General features: G+C 43.2%; 1 protein-coding gene across 22 annotated transcripts in view; it reads right to left on the reverse strand.

Moving 5' to 3' along the window:
- Positions 1 to 24072, reverse strand: part of LOC117663256 (microtubule-actin cross-linking factor 1) — a 323136-nt gene that overhangs the window by 131309 nt on the left and 167755 nt on the right. For 18 of the 22 annotated variants that reach the window (XM_060691390.2, XM_034413267.3, XM_034413273.3 and 15 more), the window contains 12 exons: positions 22029 to 22167; positions 19380 to 19573; positions 17840 to 18002; positions 17189 to 17272; positions 16399 to 16506; positions 15652 to 15750; positions 14857 to 15012; positions 14582 to 14670; positions 13583 to 13718; positions 4922 to 10105; positions 3971 to 4120; positions 2161 to 2376 (listed from right to left, as the gene is read on the reverse strand). In XM_060691390.2, the coding sequence (XP_060547373.2) occupies positions 2161 to 2376; positions 3971 to 4120; positions 4922 to 10105; positions 13583 to 13718; positions 14582 to 14670; positions 14857 to 15012; positions 15652 to 15750; positions 16399 to 16506; positions 17189 to 17272; positions 17840 to 18002; positions 19380 to 19573; positions 22029 to 22167 (6718 nt within the window). The remainder of the gene's footprint in view (positions 1 to 2160; positions 2377 to 3970; positions 4121 to 4921; positions 10106 to 13582; positions 13719 to 14581; positions 14671 to 14856; positions 15013 to 15651; positions 15751 to 16398; positions 16507 to 17188; positions 17273 to 17839; positions 18003 to 19379; positions 19574 to 22028; positions 22168 to 24072) is intronic. The other 4 variants (XM_034413270.3, XM_060691389.2, XM_087876752.1 and 1 more) reach the window with 1 other exon arrangement.

The following is a 24072-nucleotide window of genomic DNA, read 5'->3' on the forward strand; positions in this document are numbered from 1 at the left end:
ATAAATATACAAAAGGATGAAGGCTATTGCTGAGCACATTGTAAGCCGCCCTGAGTCTCCGGAGAAGGGCGGCATATAAATCAAATTAAAAAAAAAAAAAAAGTTAGCAAAAGGCATCAAATCTAGCAAAAACAGTCACCCTTTCAAGACATGGAACAATTCTGAAATGAAATTAATGCCACAAAGGGAGGCTTTCCCTCAGAACTGTTCTTGTAAGCAGCCTCACAGAAGAACTGCCACAAAGCTTCACGTTCTAAGAAAGTGCAGAAAAACAAGGGAAGAAGAAAGAGGAGTACCTTTCTCAAAAACCTTTTGCCACATGGGCAGAAAGGTACCAGAAAGTGGCAGACCATGAGTTCAAATCCCGCCTTGGTCATGAAAACCAAATGGGTGACTTTGGGCCAGTCCCTCCCTCTCAGCCCAACCCACCTCACAGGATTGTTGTTGTGGGGAAAACAGAAGAAGAAGACGCGTTGGATATGTTTGGCCCTTGAGTAATTTATAAAAATAATAAAAGTGGGATACACCAGGGGTGAAATGCTCTTGGTTCGGACCGGATCGCCTGATCCGGTAGCGATGGCGGCGGGTGGTTTGGAGAACTGGTAGCAAAAATCCTTGCCCCCCCCCATGCCCAACTGAGCCATGCGATCGTCAGAGGCTTTTTAAAAAACTTTTAAAAGCATTTTTTTCTTCCGCCAAAAAAAATGCTTTTACAAGTAAAAAAAAAAAAGCCTGACGATCGCACAGCTCAGCTAGGATCATCAGAGCCTTTTAAAAGCATATTTTTACCACCAGGTGGTAGAAAAAATGCTTTTAAAAGTAAAAAAAAAAAGTTGGCCACGCCCACCCAGTCACATTACACCCGCCCCACCAAGCCACGTCCACAGAACCAATAGTAACAAATTTTATATTTCACCACTGGGATACACATGAATGAATGAATGAATGAATGAATGAATGAATGAATGAATGAATGAATGAATAAATAAATAAATAAAGTTTGTATGGCAGAAGAAAAGAAATCAGTGTTTGGATGGACCCCCACAAATAAAGGCAGCTCCTCATAAAATCAGACGAGGGCATTCGGTTGGAAGAAGAGGCCCCGTGCAGTTGAGGCTCCAACTGCCTCACAGAATTGGACCTTCTCTCAAGAGAGACCTTCCCACCATTCAGCTGCCATGTCCCTCACCCAGCTCCAGTCAGGAGAAAACCATCCGGGCAAGCCTTTTGTTGGCCCCATGCTGATCCCTCCCCCACCTCTCTTTGGGGTCTCCCGACTTCCCCACCACAGGTGGCAGAATGGCTCGAAGGCACTCCTGGATGGTGCCGAAATTAGGAGGAAGGTGCCACTTTGACGCTGGGCAGCCAAGGGTGATTTGGGCTGGGCATGGGAAGGAGGGGAGAAAATGCCACACCACGCGGATACAAAGGAAAAGGCTGTTTCCCATGAGAGTGGGGAAAGGCCTAGATGTCTCCCTTTTGGGATGGAGGTAAAACATCTGGCAGCAAACAAGAGAACCTTTCATTTAGCACAGCAATAACAAGTAGCAGAGAAGCCCAGGAGCCATTAATGAATTGGTTCCAGTCAGCCATCTTTTTTCCAGTTCAAAATAAAGCTCCTCTCTTCTAACCAAATGAGCTCCTTAATGCTGCAGTATCAGGTTAGTGTGAGAATGCATGTATGTGTGTAATATATTTATTTATAAATTTTATATAATATAAAAAAGTACTTTATTTATTTGACAATAAATAAATGTCAGATAAGTTCTGCCCACCTCACATTCAGTATATATGTATGCCATTTCCTTGTACCAACATGCTTTGTATGAAAAACAGAAGCAGTATTCTACTGCAGGAAGTATACTTTAACAGCCATTTCTTGCTTTATGAACTAAACTGCAGCAAATTTTATTGCAACAGGGCCTCCAAAATCCACCTGACTTTATGAGGTTGGGCTCCAAATGCCCACTTTTGGTTTATGGAAAAAAATTCCCAGATCAACTGCTCTGTGTCACACGTGAAGTAAAAAAACCACATGGAATAACCATCATCTTTCACTTTCACCTAGCCTTTTTTTAGAGAGTTTGAGTGCCAGAACTGTCCTACATTTGATAAATTGTTCCCACCAGGAATGTGTTTGGCCCTTAAAGAAGGCAATACCTTTTCTGCTTCTGTTGCAGTGCGAAGGTTTAGCAGCCAAGAAGTCAAGACATCACTGACGGAGCCGAAAGACTTCAAAAGATTCTTGGCATCCTTCTCCAAAGCCCTCAGTAATTGCTCAGGGACCTCCTGAGGAGAGCTGGCCACAAGCCCTTCCACAGCGTCCAGTTCCTGATTCACAGGCGCTGACAGATCCTTCAGTTCTCCATCCAAGGCCTAAGATGAAGAGGATGCTGTTAGCCTAAGCAAAGCAAAATGTTTTCCAAGTCTGGAATAAACCTCTGTCTGCCCATTCCAGGTCACCCTGACCCTGCCCAAGTAGAAGACTCACAGCTCTGGCACTGGCTTCCCTGTCCGAGCATGAAGCTAAATTGGAGCCAAACAGCTGGATTATATAAACCAACCCCTCAGGTTTTGCTTCCCACAAAGCTCCTCTTTCCATGGCTAAAGTGTAATTAAATGTAATTAGAGGAGACCGGGCTTAAAAGAGTGCTTCTTAACTGGGGTCTGTGAAAATCAGAAGGCACAATGTGGCTTTTATATCTTTCCCTCCACAACTTTTATTTTTGGAGAAGGGAGAAAAAAGACGGTTACAAATACAGCACTTTATAAATGTGCTCCAAGGGTGTCCAGAGCCCAGTCCAAATGCACAAACAAGGCAGGAAGCAACTCCATTCTCCCAGCCTTATTCATCGAGAGCAGGACTCAGCCACGAGCAACTCCAAGTCCATCATCTTTGTGATTAGCCATAGAGTCCACCCATTTCCCATTCTTGGCCCAGTGGACGTTAGGACTCAAGCACATGAAGACAACTTGGGAAGCGAGAGAAGGGAAGAAAGACAGACAGACATGAAGAGCTGTTAACCATTTGGAAACTGAGGCAAGGATACATCCCTAACCTGCCCAGTTCACCTGCTTTTGGCAGAACCGTATTTTTCTAGTCTTAGACATACAGTATATCCCAAAGACTGGCAACTCCACCCAACTGGCAGAGGGGACTGGGCTGCAAGGGGGAGTTGGAAAGGGCTTGGGATCCACAGGGGAAATTTCCAGGGCTTGGAAGCTGCTAATTTGAGCCAAGGGATCCTTCCATCTCTGGAATAACAGAGTCTCTTCTCTGAGTTATAAACTTTCAGGTCAAAGCTGTTTTACCCAGAACAGCACTTGGCTTTCCTTAGGTCCCCTGTTGCCAGTCGCTGAGGTAGTAAAGGAAGAATGAAAACTGAAGCAAGGCATCCTGCTTTAACCAACCCGGTTTTGTGCTCACAGGAGCAGCTACAGGCCCAAACCAACATGGCTCCTAGTCCCAGCCTCAGTTGACTGCCTAGCCTTCCTCTGGATGTTCTGCCTGCAGAGAGCCATGAAGATGGCCTTGGGGGCAATGTTTGAGAGCCATTCCAAAACCAACAAGGGCAAAGGCGTTCCTTAAGCCCTGGGAAAGAAGAAAGCACCAGGAAGAGGCTCGGGCTGGCTCCTCCATGACTCTCTAGGGCAGTGTTTCTCAACCTTGGAAGCTTGAAGATGGGTGGACTTCAACTCCCAGAATCCCCCAGCCAGCGCTGCTGGCTGGGGGATTCTGGGAGTTGAAGTCCACCCAACTTCAATCTACCAAGGTTGAGAAACACTGCTCTAGAGTGTAAGAAGAAGGGGAGGGAAAACACAGGCAGAGTTGCCAAATTCTGTTACTATAGCCACCCTGTGGAATCAGTTTCCTGATCTGGACAACCCCGTAGGGTTGACCCACGGCGGTGTCCTCAAGCCGAGCAAGAGATTCGGGCAGGCTTTTCTGAGGTCAGGGCCTGCTTCTTACCTCAGCCTGGCGAAGCAGCTCCTGCAGCGCTTGGAGGTTCAGCTCTGCCAGCTGAACCCTCTGCATGCGCATCTCAATGCTCCGCACTCTGGAGAGCAGCGCAACCAGCCTTTCATCATAGTTCAGGCAAAGCCATTTGCTAAATGGAGCCTGGAAGAGCAGGAAAGAAAGAGCAGGAGGGATGTGGACGAAGAAGCATCTCTTCTCCTCTTGGACTTTGTTACATTTATACACTATTACTTCTTTCTAAAAAAAACCAAGTTTCTTTTCTTCCAATCACATTTTTTTAAGTTGATGGTCATTTTTCAAAACTCTAGCAAACATTTCTCTGGAATGTCCTCACCTTCTTAGAACCTTTTCTAAAAATGTTTACCAGTCCCCATCAAATTGGCAATATTCCAGCATTGTATTAAACTAGTTTTTGTATTCGGCCATATGAAGTTCTGGCTAGGCTTTTAGCTGCAATATTGTTCAATTTAAACATTGTAGTGCAGATGTTACCATTTATGCTAGATAATTTACAACACTGATTGACTGTGTACAACTTTGTTACTGCCCTCTGGATTTTGATCCAGACAGGAGGCAGCAAGTAAATATAATTAAATAAGTAATACAATAAAGCAGCTATAAAGCTGTATAGTTCTCAGCTTGACAGTTCAAGGAGAAGAATATGGGATTTGTTTCTGCAGTTTTCTTGGCAAGATTTCAGAAGTGGTTTTCCATTGCCTGCTTCCTAGGGTTGTGAGAGAGGGACTGGCCCAAGGTCACCCATTTGTGCCTAAGGCAGGTCTAGAACTCAACGTTCCCCAGTTTCAAGCCAGGTCCCTTCACCACTATAAAGTGGCTTCCAGACAACTTTCTCTAGTTATCTATGTTGTCTTCATAAATACACTAGTTGTCTAGTTAACTCACAAGATATGCACGAGCAGCCGTAAGATTTAAACTACCTACCTTGGTAGATGTGGAAGCATCTTGACATTTTTCTTCTGTATTCTCAACCATGCAGGAAGAATCATCAACATTCCCAACTTCTCTGATTTCTTCTGATTCCTGCTGCATGCATAACTTTTCAGAATAATAGTTTTTGCTTTCCGGAAACTCCCTGTCTTGTAGCATTTGTCCCTCTGGTCCAATAATGTCACTTTCTTGCCTCGACTCTTCTGCTTCTGAAGACATGGACAGCTCTTTATGATCAATGTTTTCATCTTTTCCAAGTACTTCTTTGACCCCTTCTTGTATGAATGATGTCACGGAGGAGTAAGAACTTAACTTGTCCTCTAAATTTTTTCTGTTCTGAAGATCTTCTGATTTTGACTCAGAAGACCCAAAGGATTGTGTATACTTGGGTACCTGCTCTTCTGAGCTAAAAGGTTTTTCCTTTTTTTTAAGCAATATTTGTTCTTCTATGGTATCTGTCGAAGAATCTCTGTAAAGTCTTGCCTTTTGTACACAAACCTCTTCTGGTGCATCTCTCTTTTGGGCAAGGCTCTCTTCAACTCCAACATGTTGCTTCTCTTTCCTGCCTACCTGATGGTCCTGACTTTTAACTCCACCTCGTTTAAGTGGGCTTGTTACCCCACCAGATGGATTTTCCTGCAAAGATTCTGCAGCGCTAGGGATTAACTCCACCTTGATTCTTGTCATGGTGGTGTCCCTGGAATTTGATGAGGGAACGCTTTGTTTCTTAATCTTTTTTGCTTTCTTCTTCTTAATGGTTTTTGAGTCAACACTTTCCAAAGCGCTGAGTTCATGAGCTTTTAATTCTGAACCTTGACTTGGTAGCTCCATTTTTGCATCCCTAAGCAATTTGTTATCAGCCTGCTTGTCGGACACAATCTTGGTAGAGCCTTGGAAATGTATATCATCATCTTCTTTCTGTTGTTGAATTACAGAACTGAGTTCTTTGGATGCCTGACCCTCTACAGATTCTACGTACAGGGTTCTATTGGCTATTTCAAGGCCAAGGGATAAACAAGCACTTTCTTCTGGCTGAAACACTTTTTCTTTTTGCTCCTGGTCTCCGTTAATCGTGCTACTGTCCACAGGGAAAGTTCCTTCCAGTATCTTTTCAGCCTCTTGATTACTTCTTGTTTGCCTTTCTAGCTTTCCTTTAAAAAGTTCTTTCTTCCTCAACTTATTTTTCTTTTTACTATTTTTTTTCTGGGTCTTTACTCTCAGGTCTTCAACTGGGTCCAACATGAAGGCAAGCTCAGGTGCCAGTTTGTTCTCCTCTAAAAACTGACTGAATGAGCTGTCCGCAGTTGAGACAGTAGAAGGGGAAGGGGGAATGGATTTATCTCTCTCCATCTTCCCACCTGCTTTCAATGAAGCAATGCCAACATTGGCAGAAGTATTGGAGTCCATTGCTTCAGAGGGCTTCATCTGTTCTTCACTACTACGATATTTATGAATGGCCAATGTTTCAGGCTTTGAGGCATTATTTTGCAGCAACCTTTGGGGCTCAGGGCCTTTATGTTCTTCTAAGTCATGTCCACATTTATTACTGACTGGATCAGGTACTTGAATTGCACTGGCTAATTTGGGGGTGATTAAGCCTTTTTCAGTGGCCTCTTTCAAGGTTACCCGCTTTCCACTCTCAGCACTAACAATCCCTCCAGTCAAAATCTGATTAATAGCAATGATTTTAGCTGTATCTTCATCCAGAACTTCTTTTTCCAGAGCAGATGCCAAGGACAGTCTTTGGCCAGTAGAAGTTTCCAGGATGCCGTTTGCGTCTGCCTGAGCCTGCAGCAACCTCAAAGCAAGCGTGGGGTCTACTATGCCAAGTTTAACTGCCTGAGAACACAACAATGCATTCCCAGTCACCTCATCTTTTATGTCTTGAAAGGGAATAACTTCTAGGTATCTATGCCCTGACTCAATGTCAATTTTGCTCCTTCTGACCAATTCTGAATGTGGGACCAATCTACAGCTACCTGGATAAAGAATAGCTTCCTTCATTTCAGAGGCGATTACTGCTTGTTCCATAACTGGTTTGGATATTAATCCTTTCTTAACAGCTTCATTCAATGTAATTTTCTGGCCAAAGTCAGGATCAAATATGCTTCCAGTTGAGGCTTGTATTTCTTGAACTTTTCTTTGAAAATCTGAACTGATTAATCCAAGGGATATAGCTTGAGGTAAGGACACAATTTTGTTCATTTCAGGAGAAATGGAATGGTGCAGGCATATGTCTTCTGCCTTTTTGAGATCTTGATAGAGGTTTTCATCAATCAATTCATGTTCCATAGCATCCTCTACGCAAAGTCTCATGCCAGTCTTGTGGTGAAGGATGCCTCCGTTGGCTAACTGCTTAGTTAGGAGTCTAAAGGCCTTTTCCTCACTCAGATGTCCCCTTTTTACAGCCTGAGTAACGGTCAGTGGTTCATTAGTTTTAGGATCCAAGATACCTCCTATTTCAGCCTGCAGAGCAATGAGTTTTTCTTTAATTGTGTCTTCAGCATATTTGCCCTTATATGCTTTCTCCAGCTTCTTAAGATTTTCTTGACTGGATTTGTGTATCAGGCCAAGGTTGGAAGCCAAAGTGACTGACATTTTTTTGCCACGCTTGAAATCAACAATTCCTCCAGTAACTATTTGTGCCTCCAGAATTCTGGTAGCAGTTTCTTTATCCAATAGCCCAAACTCAGATGCCTCCTTAATGGAATAAATGTTTTTGTTCCATGGGTCAATAATACCACTTATGGCTTGATCTGAAGCTAATACTTTCTGGAGAAGGTTCTCATCCATCAATCCTGCACTGATTACTTCTTCAGTGGTTAATGACTCAGAGGTCTCTGCATCAAAGAAGCCGCTAAACATTTTCATCTCACCCATCACTTTAATGGCCGTATGGCTGGGCACAGCTCCGCAGGCAATGGCCTCATTCAGGAGCATTTTCTTCCCTGTCTGTTCATGAATTATGCCACCTTCTTGCAGCTGCATTAACAACACATTCAGAGTGCTGTCTTCTGCAGATAGTTTAGGCAATAGAGAACTAGCACTTTGATAGCTAGGAATAACTCTTTTGTCTGTGGCCAACTGCTCCCTTTTAATATGTCCATCTACAGGTTTCCCTTCGGTTTGAATAAAAAGGCCATCTGTTGATCCGTTTTGCACTTTTCCCATGCTTGACCAGTTGGTAGCCTCTGGCCTCCTATCTACTGCTACTACTTCCTTTTCTAAAATGTGAGGTTTTTCTATCTTTTCCAAACTGTCAACACTCAACTCTATTTGTCTGACATCATTTTTTCCCATTTCTCTTTCTTGCTCTTCCAATGTCATCTTTTCCTCTTCTGATAGTTGTTTTTCAAGCTTGGGTTCTTCCCACTTGACTTCTTTATTCCTACTTTCCGTTTCAAAACTGGACTTGCATTCTTGCAACTCCATATGACTCTTATTCTGTATCATCATCAAACCTTGCTCTCTTCTGGGGTCATCCATCTCACTTTTGAAGTCTCCTGCAAAATCAGCTACCATTTCTTGTTCCTTCACATTCACAAATTCATTTATATCTCCAATTTCCAATTCAATTCTTTTGCTAGGTAGAGAAATGTGAGGTTGCAGATTTTGTTCCTGCTTGTTTTCTGATGCAGATGAATTAAGCCTGAGTTTCTCTAAAATTATTTCATTGTGGAATCCAGTTTCTTCAATTGCGGCATTCCTGCCAACATCCTCACCCCATTCTTGGGGCTGCATTTTGCTAGCTTCTAAGAGGTCAATGCTAGAGCCATTTTCTTTTGCTGGCACCAGGATTTCGGACAGGCTATTTAACTCTCTATCTACCAGAAGCAATTTTTCACCGTTGTGGATATTTACATAGCTGTGAGTCATCAAATAGAGCAACATCCTTTCTTCACAGCTTCTTAAGGGACCCTTGTTTTGTTCTCTGTGATCTGCTGGTTGAGCAGAGGAAAAGCTTCTCCTTTGGAACCTGCTTGCAGGGCCAGAAAGGGGCATCTCTGGAATGAAGTCAGGGAGGCAAGTTGATTTTAATGTTTTGGCAACATCTTTATTCAGGATTCCACAATCAACAGCTTTCTTCCATGGAAGGATTTCATTAGTCTCTGCTTTAAAAAGTGCTTTGATGTTTTGCCTGCCTCTTAAAATTTTATCAGCGAGTTCAGAAGTTAGGATACCTTGCTCTAGAGAATCCATAACAGGCACAATCTCTCCTGACTCAGGCCTCACAAGTCCTATAAAGGAATGAAGGGATTCCAGGATCATCACTGCAAGCCTTGATGTCACCAGGCCTCCCTCTATTGCTTTTTGTAGTGAAAGTCTCTCTCCAGTAAGGGTATCTATGATGCCACCGGTCTGCAGTTGTCTGACCAGAAGATCACAAGCCAGTTTTTGTTTAATTAAATTATGTCTTACAGCTTCCTCCACAGTTAACTGGCAATCGCTTTTGGGGTCCTCAAGGCCACCAGCAAAGAGATGGGTTTCTAGTAATTCCATTGTCATTTCCTTTTCTACTAGTCCTTCAGGAACTGCACAGAGGATGCTTGCTTCTTGGCCTGACTGGAAGCTCACCATCCCACCTGACACCTGTTTTATTGGGAGCAATTTCAGCCCTGTCTCCTGGTGAGGGACACACTGCTGCATCAGGTCATTGAAGCTAATTTTCTCAGCTGAATTTGGGTCAGTCAAAGCCTCCTCACAAGATTTCAAGCAAGATACCAACATCTCATGAAAATGATTGGTAATGATGCCTTTTTGAAGAGCATCTTCTAAACCAATTTGCTCATGGCTGGAAGGATCTATAAAGTTCCCAGTGAGAAGCTGTATTTGTGCTATTTTTAGCCCAGTATTTTCACTGATGATTCCATTTTCGATGGCAGCAACAACAGGATGAAACGGGCTACCTTTGAGTTGCATGTTCTTGATCAGTTGGACAGCTTCCTGCATTTCCTCTAAACGTTGGTAGATCTTGCCATTTATTATGTCTGTTGTTGGGCCTTCTGCCAGTGAGAGCTTTTCCCTGGCATTGGGAACCATCAGACCATCTGTGATCACCTGGGCTTCCAAGAGGAGAAGGCCTGTTTCTTGGTCTAGGAGACCTTGTTGCATGGCGTCAGAAATAGAGAAGACTTCCATTGTGCCAAGATCTAGCACTCCAGCAATAGCCTCATTTCCCTGGGGCAGAGGAGCAGGGAGAGGAAAGAGAAAAAAAAATCAGAATCACAATAATAGTGAGCCTATAAATGCATCCCAGTCCAAGATGTCTCAGTCAACTAAAGCGTGGTGAATACTGATCTAGAGAGCAGATTTTAATTAGGTTGGTAATGTATACATTGTATGACATAACGTGGGAACAATTTTGATCTTGCAAATTGTTTACAGTTTGGAGCTACATCTAGCCAGGCAGGTAAGGCACTACTGAGACATTTTGGGCACCCAGCAAGAGCAGCAAAGCAGCAGGAGCATCCTTGCAGCCACTTTCCCCAGGGGAAAAAGACAGAAAAGGAGAGAGAAGCATACTAAGAACCACAGTCATGCACTCCTCATAGTCCCCTTTATTCAAAGGAGGAGACAGGAAGCACAGAAGGACCACAACACAGCTCAACCATGTGGACCCAAGGAAAGGGAGCAGGAGAAAGCATGAAGTTCCCTAAAGAGGCAACAGGTCCCCTTTTTGCTTTGCAGTTTCACAACATCCCTTTGACTGGTTTGGGAGTGGCAGCCTAGAGGAAGGGATGCAACCAAGTGCTTTCTACTATCCAAACATGACTTTCTTAATTTCAAGACACTGCAGTTCTTCTCAAGTTAACATGGAAAAATCTAAATTGCATGATATTTGGAAGAAGTTATTTTGAAGCACTGGAAAGAGCTGGGCTAGAAACCAAGAGATCGTAAGATCTAGTCCTTCTTTTGGCACTATCCCTCATGCTCAGCCCAACTCACCTGACAGGTTTCTTGTAGTCATGGGGAAGAGGGAGCATTTTGTACTGTCTCTTGAGTTGTACAAAGTATTTTATTTGCATTTATGAGCCACTCAATTCCAAGGGACAATGAAGCCGCATGTTAAATATAGTAAATAAGCACATGTGGTTTGCCCTTGGAGGACCAAATTACCTGCTTACCATTAACCATCTTCCCCTGCAAGCACAACTGTGAAGAAATGCTTTTCAATCACATGGGAATTGGGCCTAATTCCCTGCAAATACAATTCTACAAAGTGATCCAAATGACAAAGCTGCAGTTTAAGCTGATAGCCTCCCTGCCACTACGACACACAATTGATGCCTGTCATGGAAATGCTGTGTTTTCTCAGTCTAGCAGGTCAGCATTAACTGAAGAGAGGAAGAGAATCTATGAATCTTTACATCTTGGGCGTTTTGGACCATCAAGACTACAGGTCCACAGGTGAGAAAGTTGTGGAGCATTCTTCTGCCAAGAGATTCTTCTGTTAAACCCAGAACTGCACCCTGTGACCTTCTCCTGCTCCCTGGGCCAAGCAAGGCAGGATGGCAGTTCAACTGCAAAGGCCTTCCAAGCCTGCTACCACCACAGCCACGACTCCAGACATGCACAGTCAGATATTAAAACAAGAGGGAAAGAGAAGGAGGGGCGTCAAAAGGCTTCTTACTTACCCGAGTTGGGGGCTTTGCCGTGAGCAGTTAAAGACAGAGCCTTTAGGTAGCAGCTCAGCCGTATGGCGCACACAGTGTAAAAGCTGGGGGTTAGCGTCCGGCATGCGACTGTTTGTTTTGCACAAAAGTAGAAAGAACACCCACACAGAGCCCAACCCACACAACTGCCCCACATTTCTAGACTGAGATTTTTGGTGCAAACTCCAGGAAGGTTAGTTTTTCAAAAACAACAACAGAAAATTGTGAACAAGGATGGTAGTTATTCTGAATAGTAAATAAACACGAAACAGAAAACAATAGGGACACATCATCATGCTCAATGCTGAGGCTTCTGCTAATTTTGGTGTTTTGGATGTGCAGCTCTGTCTGCTCCACCCATTGCCTTAAAACTTGAACAATCCTTCTGTCCCCCAAGGGTTGGAGATTTTCCACAAGCAGAAATGTGTAAGAGGTTCCATGCAACTGTGAAGCACCCAAACCAAACTTCAGAACTTTAGTCTTATTCTCACATGAAATTGAAAAATACCTTTCAGATTCCTCTCCCTCCCTCCATTTCCCCAGAACCAATGACAACGTGTTCCACATCAGGCATCCAGAATTATAAAGGGATGCTGGTTCCTAAGAGGGATCACAGTGGACAGGAAGAAATAGGGAAGCTTTTCTAGGCTGTGACAAAAGAACCCCAAATTCAGTGGTTACAACACTTGGGAGAAGAGCCCTCTGATGATTTTGTGATTTTCTGATGGCACCTGCTGTGATACTATGATTTAAAACGGCGCCCCTTTTTCTGCAGCGGGTATGCCCAAATAAAAAACTGACATCTATCTGCTTGGCTGATTTGGTTTACAATGCTTCAGAGTAGAGGGATCCTGCAAGCATTAAAAACACAATTCCACACAGATTTACAGGTTGCATTGGACACATGAATATCACATTTATATACAATGATATACAGATATATTCAGATAGGACTTATGAACAAAGCAGTAACAAAGATGGAAAGGATGCTCAGACAATTGGCCAAGGGTATAAGAGGTAGCAGAAGGCTGCAGAAGAACAGGACTGAAGGAAGAAATGTTTTGACCATTTTCGACCACTGACACATTTATAATTGGAGAGTATCATAGGCTGTGAATTGGCCATGTATAGTCTTTCCATGGGCTACCCGAGAGGGAAGAGAAAAATTCTTTCTCCTTGCTCTTTTGGGATTACAAGCATAAATCCTATTTCAGCCAAGCTCTTAACCCTGCTTTGTAGGTCATCTGGGTTATTTCTGTGACGTTCACCTTTTGTTCTCCATTTCCTGAACAACCCTCCCCTCCACCTTCACTGTCTCTTCTACACAGGATCTGGTAAGGGCTCCTCCTCAGGTGTCTTATCAGCTTCTTTTCTTGCAGAAGCAGCCAAATGCAGGAGAGGGACTGATAATAAGATGGAAGCAGACCTGGACATTTCCTACCCCATGTTTTTTATATAAGCTGTACTTATTTTCAAAGAATGGATGGTGATAAGGTGAGAGGCCAACCTTGATAAGCTTTTCATAACTGCATGAGAGAAATATTACTGGAGGAAGCACAAAACTACTCATCCTCTTTGAGAAAGAAAGAAAGAAAGAAAGAAAGAAAGAAAGAGAGAGAGAGAGAGAGAGAGAGAGAGAGGGAGAGAGAAAGAAAGAAAGAAAGAAAGAAAGAAAGAAAGAAAGAAAGAAAGAAAGAAAGAAAGAAAGAAAGAAAGAAAGAAAGAAAGGGAGGAGCCCTTCAGGGGACAGGCCTAGTCTACCATCTATTAACTGTTAGCTGCTAGAGAGCCTGCTAGAGAGCAACCCTCTCAGCTTGGTTCCCATAATCCATACAGACCGAGACTTCCTCCTCGTTTGGTAATGGAGTGGAACAAAAATGGGTGGTTGCCTGTATGAACTTTCAGAGTTTTGCAGGATGTTTCTAAGCATGAACCGTCTCTTCTACCGCTGGGGAAAGAATGCCAGAAATGTGGAAAATAAAGGCAATGGGAAAAGAGCTACCTTATGTGCCATCTCCTGAGCCATGTGTCTCTGCAGCTGCTGAAGCTGTTCTGTGGAATCACAGCAGAGCTGGTCATAAGTTTCTTTGAGCGCATCCAGCTGGACTGAAATCTGCACCTTCTCCTGGTCAGAAAGTCTGCAGCATGGGAAGAAAGACAGATTGGAACAGAAACAGAGCCAGTGGGCAGCAGCTGATGGAGATTCTGCATTCCCATACACAAAGTTGCCCATGCAAATGGTCATCCTGGCCAAACCCCTTGAACATCAGTGAACCACACTTTTCTGAGGCCTCAGGTGTGAATGGTGGGTGGCTAGTATAATACTGTACTCTATTAGCAGGAATAATTGACAATAGGTGTTTATTTAATATGTCAACATTGATACCACTTCCTATATCCAAGATGTGACTGGGATATAGGAAGATGGAATAATTTACAAAGGCAGCAATGCCCAGCCTTTTTCTTTAAGTGGTCCACTACCACCATCATCAAGATCTTTTGGAGGCCTCCAAATGGAATAAAAATCCATTAGAAATACTATGATAAAAAGAAGTCAAGATCAAAATTCCATAAGGCTTTTATGTATGTTGACTGCATCAATGCAAACACCATCGTGACTTGTTTTACCACTCATGCAGATATCCTGGAGAGGCCTTAAGAATGGAGTGGCCTAAAGCCCTCAGTGCCTCTCCTCCATCAGGATCTTCTAGGGGACATTTTTCAGGATTTTCTTTTTCCTGGCCAGAAATGGTCCATTTCCAAACTTGATCTTATTCCATTATGTTTCTGAAGAGTTATTCTGCTGAGATATATAGTCAGGGTACCCTTTACATAATTCCTTTCCCAGAAAAAGGTCAAAATCATGAGATTTTCAGTAAAAATGCAAATAACTTGTACAATTTGGCGATCTGCCAAAGTTTCATTAAAAATTATTCTGGAGTCTGCTTTGCAGGCTTGCACTAATCCAACTTTCCAAATTCATGTTATTTTCTCAACTTACTTGTTGTTATGCTTTGCAAGAAATATTTGAGTAGTTTTTATAGCTTCTGAGATGTCCTCCTTCTTTGCAGCCAATTCTTCATTCAAGCCCTGACAGAAAGAAAGAGCAGGGAAAGTTCTAATGATACATTTCCCCCCAAAAAATGAGCACAAGAAGCAGCTCAGATAGAGGTGGATAGCACTGGAAACATCAATTAAGTAAGACTGATGTGACACAGGCCATGGTCTATAATGAAAACATAAAAGGAAAGGTAGGCCCTCAACCCACGCAGGCACCTGCTGCTCCAAAATGGACTTCTCAATATCTCCCAGCATTTTCCTCTTTGTGGGTGAGATGCTTCTGAGCGGTGGACTCTGTTTGAAGCTTGTAACCCAGCCCAGGAGTCCTTTCACCTTGTCCATGTGTTCCTGCTTCTCTTCCTCTACAACTTTCTGCAAAAAATGAAATCAAACAACATGGAAGTGTGATACATAATATATACACCAATACCCACAATGCTTCTTACAGGCCTAACAATGTAAAACTACATGGGACCAGTGTGCTAGAACCAGAATGTAGTTGATGTCCTCTTCTAAGGTGAGTGAATATAAACCTGCCTGGGGGCTTCTCAGGGTGTAAGAAGAAGGGCTGAAGGGCACAGAACAATGTTGAAACTGAAATGATCTCAGGAGACTGGAGAGAATTACCAGGTCCAGGTCCTCTCCAGTGTATCGGGAAAGGTGAAACAATGTACAAAGATGACATGAAACTAAAAGTCTTTGAATGCCAAGTGCAGAGTTCTGCTAAGGTCCGTTGTCTTGGCTGCTAAACCGACCAGCCTGGAGGATATAGAGCTGGGTCCTCCCCTTGTGGGAACAGCTTCTAGAGAAGGAGCTCAGATCTCATTTAATGAGCTGAGTCCAGAGTTACTTCAAGACTCTCCGCTTTGCACTAATATGCTTCTGTTGGTGAAATCCTGATGCCTCCCTAAGAGGGGTACTCAACTGCTCATGAGCCTATGAGATAAAACCTGGTGCAAGACTCCAGGGGGCCACAAGGCAAATAGCAGATTACATAAATTCTGTCCTTACTTCTTCCTCTTCCAGGCGCCGGAGAGCATCACTTATGTACTTCACATGTTGTGTAGTCAATGTGACCAAGGCTGTATAGTGTGTCCGTAAATCCATGAACTACAAGATACGAGAAGCACAAGGAACACACCCGTTAAAGCCAACAACAATGAAGCATAAAGTAAAATGGTTCTCATTTACAGAAAGTTCTCTCTCACCGCAAAAAACAAAGGAGAAACCTCAGAAGCAAGATACTTCTCCTCCTCCTCCCCACAAAAAGAAAGAAAAAGGAAGGCAAAGGGGAGGGGATGATTCACAACCAATTTTGGGGATGAGGCAAGCAGTTAAGTTAAGTTAGCAGCGAGAAGAATTGTGGTCTGTATGATGTGAAAGGCAAGAGCTTTCCTTTTGACCCTCAAGATGGAGGGTCCTGGAACCCTCCAGAGGTGGCAGAGGGCAACCCTTACACTCTCCCTATTAGCAGGACAGTCAGTGGTTCAGTGTCAAAGAGCTCCAGTTAACAAAAGCTTCCATCGTTTTGACTAAGCACACGAACCAAGAGTTTGTATCCATGTACATGGCTTGGGAGACCAACTACTTGACTGGCTTTCTTGGGTAATTTTCATCAATTGTTTATTCTCTAAAGGCAAAAGTTAATAGGATCTGAAAAGAAAGCAGTTTGTAGGAGCAACACTAAGAATTGAAAATCCTCTGGCCCCCCAAGCACTGCAGAGAAAAAACTGAAGGCCAGCAGGGGCCATACCTCACCTCTTGTGTGATGGCATCGGAGGAGGAAAGGACACGCCGGCGCTTCACAGGGGATTTTTGCTGAGATTCCACAAATGCACGGTAGGTCATGAGCTGCAACTCATACTCCTGAGAGGGCAAAATGACGAAAGAAATTCTGGTGCTGCAGGACGATCTTTCCTACATCTGACTAATACACCCTGATACTCTTTCTCAAAGTAAACTATCATCACCATCCTACCATCCCAAAGCAAACTGGGCCCCAACCGATTTACTGAGTCATGTCACTTCTGTACCCACTCTGGAGCAGTTACTGGACATCCCCCCCCCCTCAAAAAAAACACTCCTCTTTGAAGCAAGCAAAGAACTTGATTAATTATCAACTATGGTAACCTATTCAGAATGCTGCCAGTGGAACTACCTGATCCAATTTCTTTCAAAAGTTACAAGGCAGCACAGAAAATTACTTGAAACATCTGTACTTTGGATGCACGTAACAAAATATTTAATAATAATAATATTAATAATAATACAGTTATAATATAATTAATAAATATTACAACATACTGTTGAATGCTTTAATCACAATGAATTCCTAGCAATTTCTTTTCTGCTATACAGCACAGTCCAGCAGTGCACTCACACATTCTTTATGGCAAAGATCTGCCTATTATCTAAAATAACCTTTCCAAATGCCCAGGACTATTTCAGAACCAGCCTCAGTTTTGCCAAACTCTGTCCCATCTAATTCTGCATCCTTTGTCTTTGTATTGCCTGCGTCTTCTTTGTACAACTAGAGGAAATATGTTACCTTGACAGCAGTTGAATATTGCTGCGACAGCTTCTGACACTGGTCCAGGTTGGCTTGATTTGCTTCTATTTCAGCAAACAGTGCCTTAAATTCAAAATAAAAGCAAAAGTCAAAATTACAATTACAAGCAGGATGCTTTTCTGCCTTTTTTTTTTTTTTTTTTTTTACTCTATCCACGTTTTGGAGCAGGGGGATATACCCACACGGCCTCTCCAATAACCTGACTCTATTATTAAGCCAGGTCTTGTGTTTCCCTTGTGTTTTCAGTCTCTCTTGGGGAAGACACAACCTTTCCTTTTCAATTCATAGCTCTTATTCTGAAGGATATAAGGGCTGCCCAGCTATGTTGGACCAAAAGGCCATTAAGTCTAGCATGCAGTTGATACTGAAATCAAACAGATTTTCTCAGGAGGTTAATAAATTCACAGCAATAGCAATTGTCATTATGAAAAAAGGAGGCATCTGCTGCTACGGAAGTTAGAGGATGACAGATCTAGACAAGATAAAGTGCTGAATCTTTCTGTTCACAAATGCTGGAGACATTATTTTTCAAAGTGCCAAGACATTCATGTGGTGATTGAACCTGGATGAGAATGAGGGAAATTGTAGTTCCAGAGAAAGAAGGTTCTTGCGTCTCTCCATCATCCTTACCATCTGTTGACTGAGCTGTTCTGAGAGCACCCGGCTGTCCTCTGCTTGTCCAGGCTTCATCAGCTCCTGCTGGACCGTAGTCTGCTCAATCCACCGGACAAGCGCCCCATGACAGTTCCGATAATCCCGGAGAACATCCTCAATATTCTCCAGATCAGATTTTCTGCCAAGAAATGGAGGAAATGAAACAAAGGAAAGGAGAAAACGGCAACTGATAAAAGACGTTTCAAACATGGTACACTTATAATAGAACAGTAGAGGGGAAACCTTTCCAGGGACATCCACAGAGTATGATTTTAAAAAAGTCAAGATGATGGCCATGACAGTACCTTTGTCCTTCCCAATTTTTTTTGACCACACTCTTCAGACACCCTTTGTCTGAAGTGGTTTGCAATCTATAAAGGTTTACTACAGACTACGCATCAAGAATGTATTTATTTTGGTCGGTCAATTCGCCCAGGTCAGCAGCAACAGCAATGGACATGTCCTTCTGCAAGAAACCCCAAGGTTTTGCAAACAGTCTCTAAGGCTTCCACTCATTCTGAGTATAGGAGACTGCAGAGCCTACATCCAAGGAGGTTGAGGCTCCACAGCACCCTTAGCTCTTTGCTGGAGTCATTCTAGGGACTCACAGCTCCTTTCAGTCAGGCTACCTGATCCTTGGATGGGATGGGGCGATTGTCCACAGTGCGACTGCCCCTTAGATTGTCTGCTACCTTCAAAAGAACACAAAGTAGTTCTTCTTCCTTCTTCCTGATCTTTATCCAAAAGTGACTGTTTGGAGAGCATAAATCTTACTAATAACACCGCTTGGTGCAGGGCAGAAATGAAGAGAGAAACGGTAGAGCAAAGATACTCTTATGGATATTCCATGGACAATGGACAGATTTCCCAGAAAACCAAAGTGTAGACAGAAAGTAATAACGGCAGTAACATTTATCTAGTGGTCAGCCGCTCTTCTGGAAAAGCTCATGATCATGCATGAAACATTTGTAAACCAAAGCTCAGAAGAAAATGGGAGCTATCAAGAGAGAATAGGAAAAAGACAGCTTTTGTCTTTTGTCTTTTTGTCTTTTGTCTTTTCACACCAACAGATAAAAGATTTACAAGAAATTAAGCTTAAATAAAAATACTGAGGGAACATTAAATTGGTGCAACATATTTTGTATCAATTTAAGACTTTAGAGCATTGTTAAACTGAAGTTGATATTCAATAATTAAAAACAGAACTGATTTAATAAGAATCATGTCAGAATAAAAATATTAACAAAGTCTTTTGTCTAATCTAAGAATATCCTTATTCAACTAATCAAAAGAGAATATATTAAAACCTTATGTTAAGAGCAATCCAAACGTCACATGTGACAGACTTCTCTAGGGAGAACTATACAGGTAATCAAAAATAAAATTTGGTCAAGGCTATAAGCAGTTTGCCTTGTTTCTGCCATTCCTTTTGAACTATGTTGCCGAACTGGAGATACTAAAGCCTGATAAGCTGATTCTGAGAATCTCAAAAAGCTCCACTCAGCCCCTTCCTTACCGAGTCTCCATCTGCAGGCTGACTCTTTGCCAGCGATCCCACAGTTGAGCCCCCTTCTCCTGGTAGTGCTCCAGGTCCAGGCTGCGCTCCTGCTTCAAGCGGTACAGCTGGTCCGCTACCCCCTTGGCTCTTGCCAAGTCATCCTCCAAGGTTGCAAAAACAGCGTTCTTGGTGTTCACTTCACTGATCCAGTGCTGGAATATTAATGATACACAACAAGGACAAGGAGCAAACATTATCATTGACCAAAAAACAGACAAGTGATCCTGGATAGAGAAAGGCCATTTCCTGGTGGCTTCTTTCTCAGCCTATTCCTGCTCATTTTTCACAGGTGGGGTTTCTGCAGCCCTGTTCCAAATCTTGCTCTGCTTTTCTGCCCCAACAATCAGCACACATTCATGTGTCGCTACAATACTCCAGAGGACCTGACTTCAATGACTTCTTCATAAAAATGAAACTCCAACCACCTGTCAACCAACTGGCTGCTCGGCCAAGAAACCTGGATGCCACCGAGGTCCTCAGCCACAACAGCTGCCCCAGCCTACTTGCAATGAGCTGAATGTTCAGAAGAGGATGTTTCACCCTCAAGTGCAGCTTGTTCCTTCACAGAATGACCAAGGCAACAACATGCTCTGTTACCAAACCTTCTGCAGGTGAACGGATTTCCTGGCAGGAACATTACCTATAAACCAGGGGTGAAATCCAAATTTTTTCCCTACCGGTTCTGTGGGCATGGCTTGGTGGGTGTGGCAGGGGAAGGAAACTGCAAAATCCCCATTCCCTCCCCTCCTGGGGGAAGGATATTTCAAAATCTCCATTCCCACCCCACTCTGGGGCCAGCCAGATGTGGTATTTGCCAGTTCTCCGAACGACTCAAAATTTCCGCCACTGGTTCTCCAGAACCTGTTAGAACCTGCTGGATTTCACCCCTGCTATAAACATTGTGCAAGCGCATCCATTTTTTCCTGTTGTTTTTTGAGTGCTGAAGGGTGGTAATTATCTCTCTCTGCTAGATAATTCTGGCAGTGACAGATTCAGGATTAAATTCATCGACTGGCTGAATAGGAAACCCCATAAAAGCAGTGGTCTGGTCTTGAGAAACAGAGGCGCCTCCTTTGTTGACTGATGATAATGAGCAAAAAGGCCTAGTGAGCAGAGTTCATTGCTCCAGCAGTAAGGAAGACAAAATGAATTTGGAGAAAGATACTTTGGGGAAAAAGAGGTTCCAGCACAGCAATTTTGTCAACCCTCCCAGAAGCCAAATCTCACTCTCTGGCATTGGCATGGACTCTTCAGGCCTGCTTGAAGGGAGGTTTGTGTGTGACTGTCCTCCAAAACAGCATGAACTGAGGGGTAAACAAAAGGGGTTGAGTCTGAGTGAGGATTCAAGTGGAGCCAATTCAGTGAAAGGAACCCTTCCCTGGAGGCAAGTCCCTTAGCAGCTTCTGGTGAGATTTCGGTCTGGGCCTCACATGACCCCTTTCCCCAGGCCTTGTGGCAGGATGTTTCCTTTCAGCTTCCCAGCACCAAGCCCTGGGATTTGGATAATCTCCTAGCAGCTCTTGGTCTTTCTGGTGGAAGAGGGCTGCGTGCAGAACCAAAGAATTCAGGTTGATGTCAAGCACACGGGCAAAGGCAGGAGATGCCCCCTCCATACGCTCCTCTCTGTTTGGTGGAGTGTCCAGTTCCCTGCTGCTGCCCAGGCTTTTCTCTTATGTAGCTAACCTTCTCTAGTGGACTTTCTCTTATGTGCCTCATCCAGTTCAGGACTATTTAGGCTAACTAATTTTTCTGTTTCCCATGATCAAAGTGATAGATTTTTCTATTTGGTGAAAACTCTTATACAGGTAGTCCTTGACTGACATCCAGTTTAGAAGTTATGACAGATCCCCTCCAAAAGATAGTTACAACTTGGTTCCAAAGTTCTGACTCTGCCCCCCTCCCTCCCCCGTGCCCTCATGTGACCACATTTCGGGTGCTCAGCAGCCATCCTGGATTTATGGTCATTTGCAGCCTCCCAATTGTGGTCACATTACCACAATTTATGACATTTTTGCTGAAAACTGTCATTTATTTTCAGTTTTCAAGAAAAATGCCACATGGCGAACACTGTGGAGTCATTTAAGACCATGTGATTTATTTAACAACCACCACAAAATATAAAATTGGGTTGGTCATGGGATGAACTGTTTTGTGATTGTCATTACTTAGAAAAATCATCAGCAAGCTCCATTACGATTGTAAGTCAAGAACTACCTGTATCCAAGTCAGCTTCTTTCTCCCAAACTCATATTCCCAAGATATGAACCTTGCCACAGCTCATTCTTTCAACCAGAAGCCAACATGGCCACGCAAACCAACTGGATACAGGTACATGGTTATGTGCAATTGTGTTTGCCTTCAATACTGGGGACGAAGGAGAACAAGACAAAGGAAGCCTTGGGACCAACTAGGCCAACCTGCCTGTCCCCCAGAGCAGGCCAGCCCGATTATCCCATTTCCATCAGTCCCAGCATGACAAAGATGGCCTAGAGAACTGTTCTGCAAGAGCAGAGAAAGGCTGGCATCTCTCCAGCAGACAGAAGGGGCAGAAGGGGGCAACTGGCATTGATTTGTGGCCTTGTGTAAGAGCATCTCACGGCTACCAACCTGCAAGGAGGCCCGGTGGGACTGAATGGCAATGACGTCTGCAGGCACAGCTTCCTCTTGACTCAATTTCACCTCATAGCCTTTGACCAAGGATTCAGCTCCTTGCGTATTCTGAATGATAACATCAACCATCTTTAGCCTACCAGAGAGAGAAAAAAGGGATATGTAACTTCCTGAAATGTGAACAGCTGTTCCCCTCTTGTCAACCAAAGACCATCCAGGCCAGGATTGCATTGTTGAACAGTAAAAGTACATTCAGAGTCTTTCCCTTCCCTTCATCCCCTTCTTGCCCATTGCCAAATCTGGGAACTACTGAAAGCCCTTTGAGGTGGGCCAGGTCACAAAACGGACACTGTGGAGATTCCAAAAATGCAACTACTTTATTCATTACCAGAATTTTGAAAGCTTCTCTGCCCCCTTTTAAGGATGTCACAGTCAGGAGACTTCCGGCCGACGTCATGGTGAGATCAGACGTGAGGAGTGGGTCTCCCCGCTCCCACGCCAAATTCTCCCTGTTGGAGGGCTCCAAAAGGAGCTAAAGCCACCCTGTAGGGGTGGTGAAGAAAAGAGGGGTGCCCTGCAGGTCACGGAGAGCAGCAACTCTCCTGCTTGACCTAGGGCTTCTTCCCTCCACAATGAGGAGAAGAGGCAGTCATCATGGCTGTCATGAAGCTGGGACAGCCAAGGCAACAAAGTAGTGACTGGAGCTGGATGAGAAGATTCCTTTTTTATTTAGACCCTTAAAAGAAAAAAGAAGAGGAAAATGCAGGAAAAGAGACTCTTAGAACTATTTCTTAAAGCGGTGAACAAGAGAGAAAAATCCTAGACCCAAAAGAAAGGAACTAAGGGGAGAAAAGTTAAATACCTTTTAAAACATAGAAAATTGGATTTTTAAACTGGGTAGGCGTTGTTTTGGAAAGGCATTATAAAATGCTGGAACTATCTACTTGAATAGCCGACTTTGCTTTCATAAACTGAACTAAAATGGGAAAATAGAAAATACCCTACAACTGATAATAAATGAAGATCAAAGAGTCCAGGAAATAGAAGAGACAGCAGAAAGAATGAAGGAAAAGACAGAACAGATAAACCAGCAAATAGAACAAGAAGATGAGAAGGAGAAGACAATAAAGATAATAATGACTGTGTCAAGTTTCCGAAAGATGCCGTAATTAATTCATGAGCCATGATCCAAACTTCAAAGGAAATATAGTGATTTATTAGGAGTAACATTCCGGCAATACTCGGATGCAGTCAGGACTGATCCCACGTAGATTTACGTTCCCCTATGACCCTGTCTCTCCCCTCCCCCCTGGCCATGTCATAAATCACATTCTCCAATTAACCACTTTGGCTGGCTGTGAAACCTAAAACCCTCCTTTTGATTGCGGTCAGAAAAATGTATGGAATTCACTTCAGTTCTCCCTCCCTCCAGCTCATGGCAACTTGAAAGCTTTGCAAGTTGACAGACTGATGAAATAAGCCAAAGGAAAAGTACTTTAAGAGATTTAAAAATGAAATCGGGTAACCCAAGTTACTTTTGAAAAGGAGATAGTGGTTTGGGTGGTGGACACTCTGGAGACCTGGCAGTTTAGGAGGATAGAGGTGGAAGAAATATTCCGACTGAATGGTGAAGACACAGATGCTGATAGAGACAAAGATCCAAGAGAGGAGTATGGGAGGCAAGCCAAAAAACGAATAAGAACTGAAGTATTAAAACAGGCAAGAGATGATGGATAGAAAGGAATTACTTCTTTTTTCCCTTTTTTTCTAATATAATGATGGCCTGATTAAAAACTAGAATAGGGGTAGAAATAAGAATACACACCTTTATATAAAGCAATTGTTAGATGGAAAGATTGGAGGTTGAAATATGGTATTATTAGGTATGTTTAAATAATGGCGTAGAATGGTGTATTGTGACTTTGAATAACCAAATAATGAAGGACTATGTCTTAATATAAACATGTGTATTAACACTAGGATTAGTAATGGTGGCCTGACTAGAAGCTAGAATAGAGATAGAAATAAAAAATAGGGGGAA

Source organism: Pantherophis guttatus, chromosome 10 (genome assembly GCF_059756535.1).
Source record: "Pantherophis guttatus breed Tessera chromosome 10, ASM5975653v1, whole genome shotgun sequence".
Lineage (NCBI taxonomy): Eukaryota > Metazoa > Chordata > Lepidosauria > Squamata > Colubridae > Pantherophis > Pantherophis guttatus.